General features: G+C 37.1%; 1 protein-coding gene across 1 annotated transcript in view; it reads left to right on the top strand.

Annotated features, from left to right (window-relative positions):
* The first annotated feature begins 1,294 nt into the window (after positions 1-1,294).
* Positions 1,295-9,360, top strand: part of UFL1 (UFM1 specific ligase 1) — a 32,111-nt gene continuing 24,045 nt past the window's right edge. Inside the window, exons 1-5 of the mRNA XM_058175126.1 lie at positions 1,295-1,450; positions 4,388-4,533; positions 6,800-6,828; positions 7,569-7,666; positions 8,736-8,850. Coding sequence (XP_058031109.1) covers positions 1,374-1,450; positions 4,388-4,533; positions 6,800-6,828; positions 7,569-7,666; positions 8,736-8,850 — 465 coding nt within the window. The 5' untranslated portion in view covers positions 1,295-1,373. The remainder of the gene's footprint in view (positions 1,451-4,387; positions 4,534-6,799; positions 6,829-7,568; positions 7,667-8,735; positions 8,851-9,360) is intronic.

The following is a 9,360-nucleotide window of genomic DNA, read 5'->3' as shown; positions in this document are numbered from 1 at the left end:
CATAAAATTTGATTTGAAGGAGGCTGTACTTCTGCATCTTTAGGGTATCTACAAACATACCATTTGTCCTGGTTCTGGCTCATTTCCATGTCCCTCTTGAGCCCTGTTGTCTTAGTTGTAGAGCAACACTTATTTATTGCCAATTTAGCTGCAACAGATCAGAATTCGCCAGGCTCCCTTAGGGTCCACTGCTTTTCAGCTTCTGTGCTCTTCTCTCTCTCTCTTTTTAGAAAAGGTTCAATTGAGGAGGCAACAGGTTCATGCGTTATCATTTCACCTTTAATCACTGCCCTTCTCAGTTGTGTTGATGTTTTGGAAACTCGACCACAGCGTGGAGGGGGAAAAGGTTCCTTCTCGCCCTGTTGTCATTGTTGAGTTGTTGCTGTCGTTTTGTTTCTTTTGGGGGGCAGTATTTTTTAGCTTTCTGCTATAGGTCAGCTGGGTGGAAGGAGTAAAGGTTAGCTCCTGTGGAGTTCTTCACCTGTCAAGATCGATTCTAACAAGACCTTAGACTTCTTTCTTTCTTTCTTTCTTTCTTTCTTTCTTTCTTTCTTTCTTTCTTTCTTTCTTTCCTTCCTTCCTTCCTTCCTTCCTTCCTTCCTTCCCTCCCTCCCTTCGCTTTTTTCTTTTTGTTCTTTTTGAGTTTTGGGGGAAAGAAAACGTCGTGCGAAGGAACCTGTTGCAAAAGAGCTACAACTTTGTCACGATTGTCTTAAGACATTCAAAAGGTGAGGGGGTGCCATCCTTTGCCCCGGACCCGCAAGTTGTTTCTCAGGTTAACAATTGCTTTTTTAAAATTAGTTTATAATGTAACATACAAAGAAAATACAAAAGGAAATAGTAGGGAAGTTAGGAAAGGGAAAAGGGAAGAGAAAGGTGGGGGAAAGCAAGGGGTGGGAAGAAAAAAAGTTGTTTCTCGAACATCGTGAAATGCGCATTGGTTTTTAAAAAAGATTTGATTCCAATAGGGTTGCAGCATACGGAGACGGTTCTCTCCTTTTACTTTTAAAAGCCTTCCAAGAGCAGCGTATTTTCGGAAATGTCAAGAATCAAAAGAGTAAGTCTATTTGCCCACGCACGCACGACCACCAGTCACATTTCCTCAGGTTTCCGAGTCGGGAATGGCAGAAGCGATCGACCCGCATCTCCGCTCTCTCCGCCCTTAACAGACCATCTCTCCTGCAGGTGGCGCTGTCGCCGACCGAAGCGCTTTTATGCGAAACTCGTGAGGAATATTGTTCCTGCTCGCGGCCGGTCGCTTGGGAGGGCTTCGTTGAGCTGACGTGTGACTTTCGAAGCCTTCTTTTGGACACGCCCCTTTCCCTCTGCTCCGTCGTGTCTCCACCCTCCCCCAGACCAGACCTGGGGCTGCGATGGCCGCTACGTGGGAAGAAATCCTCAAGTTGTCCCAGCAGTTTCAATCCGCTCAGTTCGCCCAGGCGACGCAGAGGTGAGGGGAGGGGGAAGTACTAAGTGGGCGGGACGAGGAAGAAGTCCCCCCACCGGCCGCATGCTGCAGTCAACAATACACGTCCAGCCCCCCCCGCCCCCCCAAATACCGAGCGACCCTTTTCCAATCCTCTGTTGCCCCTTAACACTCTGCCCCAGGTCAGGACCGTAATGCTTGTGGAAGAAGCGACGCGTCCTTCCCGCTTTTAATAAAAGGGGAGATTTCTGAACAAGTCTACCGTAATCTCTCAATTACAGCTGCTCTTTTTTTCTTTTTTCTTTTGGCTTCCTTTCAAAAGCATCACCTGCATGCATCCCATACTTGACTGCTGCTGTCAAGTGATGGTTGACTGGGGCGATTTTTCCCTTGCCAGGAACTAAAAAAACATGATAGTTTTCTTCATGCCAGGAACTAAACAAACCATCATTGGATTTGCTTTGATTTTCCTAAGCCTAATTATCAAGGGAATAAGGCCAGGTCCACAAAAACAAAAATTCTGCCTACATATAATCTGTATTTATCTATCCAGCATGTCCGGGTTTCCTTCCTGCTCTATTCAGTATGCCTGGGTTTCTTTGCCACTTTTCATGGAAAGTACATGAAATTTATCAGTGTAGCCTTTGTGTCTGAAGCATGTTCATTTTAGGGGAAAGAGCTTTGCTGGTGACACCTTCAAATGTTCAATATTTGAAGTATTGCTTTCTTTCGCAGACTGCAATAATCTCATGTTGTTGTTAGTTGTGAAGTCGTGTCTGACCCATCGCAACCCCATAGACAAGGTTCCTCCAAGCCTTCCTGTCCTCTACCATCCTCTGGAGTCCATTTAAGCTCACGCCTACTGGATCAGTGACTCCATCCAGCCACCTCGTTCTCTGTTGTCCCGTTCTTCTTTTGCCCTCAATCTTTCCCAGCATTAGACTCTTCTCCAGTGAGTCCTTCTTTCTCATTAGGAGGCCGAAGTATTTCAGTTTCATCTTCAGGATGTGGCCTTCTAAAGAGCAGTCAGGGTTGATCACTTTAGGACTGACCGGTTTGATCGCCTTGCAGTCCAAGGGACTTGCAGGAGTATTCTCCAGCACCATAGTTCAAAGGCCTCAATTCTCAACCTTTCTTATGGTCCAACTTTCACAGCCATACATTGCAACTGAGAAAACCATAGCTTTGACTATACACACTTTTGTTGACAGGGTGATGTCTCTGCTTTTTAGTATGCTGTCTAACTTTGCCATAGCTTTCCTCCCCAGGAGCAAGCGTCTTTTAATTTCTTGGCTGTAGTCCCCATGTGCGGTGATCTTGGAGCCCAGGAAAATAAAATCTGTCATTACCTCCATTTCTTCCCCATCTATTTGCCAGGAATTGAGAGGGCCGGGAACCATGATCTTAATTTTCTTAATGTTGAGTTTCAAGCCAACTTTTGTACTCTCCTCTTTCACCCGCATCAGAAGGCTCTTTAGTTCCTCTTCACTTTCTGCCTTAAGAGTGGTATCAACAGGAAATTGAGAAAAAAAGTGGTGTTATCAAAAAAAAGTGTGGTGATAAAGTTACTTAATTCAGCAGGACTTTTGAAAAAGAATTTTGGGGAAATGAAATTAGAATAATAATAAGCATTGGGAAAAATCAGCTTTCATAAAATCCTACTTGGATGAATATATCAGTCTGACCCTACTGATTTTAAATGTGTTTAACTTGGAAATAGTAGTCTCCATGATTCATATTTAAAATGTATTTCATATAATTGTAGGTTCTATAGAATTTTCAAAACACTGGGTGCTGAATTTTTGATAAGTTGGATACTGGAAGTTTGATAGAAAATAGACAAGAAGGTACCAGACCTAAATTATAGGCAGCTTTGAACTTTTAATTTTTGACTGTGGTAGCACATATCACATAATCCTATTTAATCTAAACTATGGGAGATGGACATTATTTACAAAAAATAAATTTTTGAAAATGTTTAAAATTACACATATATAAGGGGGCATGATTTGGGTTCTATACGTGTAGAGAAAAATTATTCTAACAAATATCTCTAAAATATAGATTGTTGATATATCTGTGAAATATATTACATGAAGTCCTTATTTAGCAATAATTGCTTTAGCGATTTAGTCATTAAAGGTAGCAGTTGCTACGTGAAAATTATGTGACAGTGACTATGCTGATGATTTTACTTTAGCTCTCATTTGCTTTACAGCATCAGAAGGATACAACCCCAAACAGCCAGCTAAACCCAAATATGGGGAAAGTTTCCAGAGCCCAACTCACAAGGAAACTAGATAAAAGGGCAAATGTTATAGTCCTTTTTCCTCACTCCCCCACCATTTGGACTGCTCAACCGAGCTCTAGAATAATTAGCAAGAAGAGAATTAATGTTTTTATTTAAATTCATTGTAGAGGTAGGGATTACAAGAGAGTAAGCAGGCAGACAATATATACACAGAAAGAAATGTACATCAAAGTCTGCTGCTTGCCTAGCTTCCTCACACTTCCTGCCGCCAGCCGCTTAAGAGGCCAAAAAACCTTTAGTATGAAACTGATTAAGGTCTGGTCAATTTCAAGCAGCAGCTGTCCTGGAGAGATTTAATCAATTAATTAAGCTCATACAGCTGAGCTTGTTAACTTGCAATAGAGATGCGCTATGCTGTGGAGAAAAGTAGCTGAGGAAGAGAGAGCTTGTTCCGCAAGTGGGGGGACAATACAAGGCACAGGACAATACTGTAATAGTGAATAGTGAATACATGACAGAGAGAGAGAGAGAGACTGCTAGCATTGTAATGTAGGCATTGGTCGCAAAGTTACTTTTAATCACCATCATAAAGAGTTGCTTTCTGAAGCAGTTGCTAAATGAAGACTACCTGTACTGGCAAAATGAAACATTTAAAGTCAGATATTTAGGATTACATGCAAATTCTCTTTATCTGTTCTTTCAATATATAGACTGTCAGAACGTAATTGCATAGAGATTGTTTCGAAGTTAATTGCTGAAAAACAGTTGGATGTAGTACATACTCTTGATGGAAAAGAGTATATCACTCCTGCACAGATTAGCAAAGAAATACGTGATGAACTTCATATTCGTGGCGGTAAGTGTGATTATTGATACAATTTTCACATTTTGACATAATTTGTTGTTAAACATCACTTATTTTTTAAAAGAAAGGTGTTGCTGAACTGTGTATTTTTCTTATTTAGGCATTGCATAATTATAATTTTAAAACTGAAATCATGGTGCAGTGCCTAATAGTAGATACTGAGATTCTACAAAGCCATATTTTCAGTAGAAATGCATTTTTCCTGCCATTAGACTGTTGAGAGAGTACTTGAATTTAGCAATAGAAACATTTTAGACATTACATTTTTAAAAGCATTAGCCAAAATGCTAATAATAATTTTGTTTAAATTTATGTTGAACACTTAACATCTCTATTCAGAAATTTCACTGAGTTCAATGACATTTCCTATCAGGTAAGTAGGTATATATATTGCTTGGCTAATATAATACTCAACTGTCATTTCTTAGAAGGAATGGCAAGAAAAGTATTTTCATATGGATTCCAAGCACAGAATTGCTCTCTGGTGGAAAATTACATTTCTGTATTGAATACAACCATTAAAACGATTCATTGGACACATATATTTTTTATCGCTGCATTAGTTCACTGATATTTTATCCATGAAGTGAATAAGGAACAAAAAGTAGATCTCCCATCTCTTTGCATTTTTATAAGAAGTGCCTCTGTGCTACCCCAATGTGATTCAGGACTACATTGCTTTGAATATTTTCTCCCTTTAATGACATTTTCTTGACAAATCTTGCATAACTTCCTTCCTCCTCCTGAAACATTCCTTGCATGATAAAGGCAGTACACCTATAATATTAAAATACTTCCAAGGCAGATTTCATTCTTGTGAATGTGTTCGTCGTAACGCTTGTGGCAGCACCTTCCCAGCCTCGTGAAACAGAGATGATAAGAGTTTAGCTCTTTTGAAGTTCACTGTAAAGATCATATCATGTTTCTATAATAAAATGATTGCAGTTTTTATTGCAGAATGTAAAAAAACCGTTGTCAAGACTTCAGCCCTAGCAATTTTGCTCTTTCTTTACTCAAATTAATGTTTGCATTGTTGAGCTGATTTCATTTTTACTTTAGCTGGGAAAGAAGGCATCTTTATGCCCCCCCCCCCAAAAAAAATAATAATCATTGAATTATCAAAATAATCAAAATAGCATGTCAGTGTAAGACTTATTTTGAATCCTTGTACTCAGCATTTTCTCTTTACTATTCTTGGTGATGCTGATTCAATCTTTGCCTTTAAAATTGTAGAAATCTGGTTCTACATCATAAATGGTATGTTTCCTTTAATGCAGGGGTCTCCAACCTTGACAACTTTAAGCCTGGCGGACTTCAACTCCCCAGCAAAGCTGGCTGGGGAATTCTGGAAGTTGAAGTCCGCCAAGCTTAAAGTTGCCAAGGTTGGAGACCCCTGCTTTAATGCAAGAGAATACAGGTAGTCCTCGACTTAACAACAATGCACTAGGTGACCGAAGTTACAATGGCACTGAAAAAAACTGATTTATGACCATTTTTCACACTTACGATCATTTCAGCTTCCCCAGGGTCACATGATTGACATTTGGATGCTTGACAACTGACTCACATTTATGGCAGTTGCAGTGTCCCGGGATCATGGGATCCCCTTTTGGGATCTTCTTACAAGCAAAATCAATGGGGAAGCCAGATTCACTTAACAACCCTGTTACTAACTTAACAACTGCAGTGATTCACTTAACAACTGTAGCAAGAAAAGTCGTAAAGTGGAGCAAAACTCACTTAAGAAATTTCTCACTTAGCAGCATAAATTTTGTCCTCAGTTGTGGTTGTAAGTTGAGAACTACCTGTATATACGACACAGGGTACCTGTACATGAGCCACAGTGACGCACTGGTTAGAGTACAGTACTGTATTCTGTTAGAGTACAGAAGGCTACTTCTGCTGACTGCCAGCTGCCTGCAATTTGGCAGTTCAACCTCACCAGGTTAATTCAGCCTTCCATCCTTCCGAGGTGGGTAAAATGAAGACCCAAATTTTTGGGGGCAATATGCCGACTCTATAAACCGCTTAGAGAGGGCTGTAAAGCAGTGTATAAATCTAAGTGCTATTGCTATAGCTATACAGATGAAAATAGCATACAGATGGGGGCAACAATGCTGGAGAAAATATTATAGGCAGTAGTCATAGACGTAATTAATTCATGCTTAAAGTTGTCCCAAGTTACTTTGGAGATTTGAAGTCAACATAATGAACAAATATTAATATTTCACAGCATTCATTTTTTATCTTACTACAGGTCGGGTGAACATTGTGGATTTGCAACAGGTAATTGGACTATTATAAACTTGTTTTTAATAAACTTGTTTATTTTCCCTTTATTATGTCAGTTTGAAGTTTATAGGTGTTTTTAATAGCTCTGCCATTAAATAATTTTTAAAGGAAGTATAAACTATTTGATATCTGTCAATTTTATAATCATTGTATATATCACCTATTTAGTTTCTATTATGTTTATAATTTTGTACTTAAATATTTTATTTGTACTGAAATATTCTATCATATTGTTTTAATTTCTTTAATTTCTCTTAAAGCTGTTGCAACTTTTTGAGAAAAACTTTCCTTTTAGTCATCCATTGTTGAATGTTGGTGAGAGTATAAATAAAAATAAATATTCACCGATGCATGCAGAAATATAATATTTCATTTCTAGTAACCTTTTTTCTTCTCAGACTTCAAGTAAATTGAATTATTTTATAACATTTTTAGTGATATGTTACTTAGTGTTTTATCTTGTCTTAATCTTTTTCAGATCCATATTGTAGTTAAAATTTTGTGTATTGGAATAGCTGCTAAATAATTATATAGGAAATAGTCAGTAGATTGTTTTAACAGGAGGTAACAAATTAGATTTATTTGCTACAGTATTTGTAAAACCAGATACATTTTGATTGCTATAAACTATTGTATTTGTTCTGTTTCAACTGCTGTTAATTTGCTGAATTCAGGTCAGTGACAGTGATAAAATACTAATTACTAACTTATTCCTCCTTTCTTTGCTCTGCCAGATAATAAACGTTGATCTGCTCCATATTGAGAACCGAGCTAACAACATTGTCAAATCAGATCGAACAGTTCGATTGGTATTGGGACAACTTGTAGATGAGTGAGTTGCTTAATTAAGGATTAATTAGGATAATTAAATGCAATCTAATTATGATTGAGACATAATTTTGAGGACTAGCTTTATCTATATTTACATAAACCTTTCAGGTTTTGAACCCAATCAAAATGCTATTCTAGACGATTGTAAACTGCAATATATTGTATTTTTCTTATTAAACTGGAGACAAACGGTTCATCTTGAAATAGTGTTGCTGTCTGGGTGGTAAAAAAAATCCAAAGTAAAGAAAAGCACTCTGGATTTATTTATTTATTTATTTATTTATTTAATATATCAAATTTAGATCTCACTCAAATAAGATTACTAAATAATACTAGAAGGGGAAGAGCTAAAAAGAGAAAGCACAATAAAAACAGAAACATTTACGTCTAATATCTAAAATGAAGGTGAATGAGAGCAGTAACAACTAGTCTTTGGGGACTAGTAAAAAAGAGATAAAAAGAAATTTTAAAAACTCTTATTACTTACAAAAGTTCCCTTACTTTTAAGTTACATTACACTATTTGGAGCTTGGGATTTTAGTAGAAAGAAATACCAAATTTTATAAACTATATGGAAGTTCATAGAACAACAAGACCAAAGAATTAGGTATTTGAATATCTCCGTTTCCACTTTGCAGTTATATAGACCTGTGTACAATTATATTCTATTATACCCTGGCTGTGAACTACTTGCAAGAAAAAATAATAAATTGAAAACAGTAAACAAAAACTACATTAAAAACAATAGCCTCTACTAGGGAAGGCACAAACTAACATTCCCAAAGCCCTCTTAAAACCCACCAAAGAAACAATGATCCAGAGGCATGATAGCATAATGTTCCACAAACAACGAAATTGTTGCTTCATCAGCTTGAAAACATGGATTTAATAGTAGCTTTTATTTGAATCAGATTACTCTGTTCTTTGAAAGTTTTATAGTCAGGCACCATACAGCTATATTTTTTCTGTTTTATTATCAGGTACCACTCCTAAACCAAATATTGATATGATGTATATTTAATAGCACATTTGAAACATTACACTAATACTGTTTCTTCATGTCATATCAGAAATTACTTAGATCACATAGCAGAAGAAATAAATGACAAGTTGCAGGAATGCGGCCAGGTGAAAATATCTGAGTTATGCAAAGCGTACGATCTTCCAGGAGACTTCTTAAAGCAGGTAATTCATCTGAAAATTACTTTTTTCACTGAAACTATTTCACTTTGGTAGCTATTTGGATTGCCAGATATATCCTAAATGTAATGTGATAATACTATTGTGACTTGAGATTTAAACCATAACTGATCTCATACGCATAGCTTTAATTCAGTTCTTTCTGCCACATTGTTAGGGTAAGGGTTGTATCCAATTCCTTGGCAACTGCTTGCCTAATAACCAGGAAGTAAATATGCCTTTAAAAGGTAGCTTTTAAATTCTGAAAAGTAATTTAGAACCAATTATATAATTGCTTTGGTGAAATTCTCTATAAAACAAAAGTAGTTTGAATCCTGAGACTGTGTTAATGGGTTGCTTATATTGTATCCTCTAATTGGTGAGATGTAGGCAAACAGTAAATTTATTAATTTATCTATTTTATATAGTGGTCCATCTCACAAGCAAGTGGGCCTGGGCAACATGCAACAAAACTGAAATAATAAAATCCAAAATATAAAACCATTATTAACAAAT

The sequence above is a fragment of the Ahaetulla prasina genome, chromosome 1, assembly GCF_028640845.1.
Source record: "Ahaetulla prasina isolate Xishuangbanna chromosome 1, ASM2864084v1, whole genome shotgun sequence".
Taxonomy (NCBI): domain Eukaryota; kingdom Metazoa; phylum Chordata; class Lepidosauria; order Squamata; family Colubridae; genus Ahaetulla; species Ahaetulla prasina.
The sequence above is the reverse complement of the archived record's forward strand: the minus strand, read 5'-3'. Positions and strand labels throughout refer to the sequence as shown.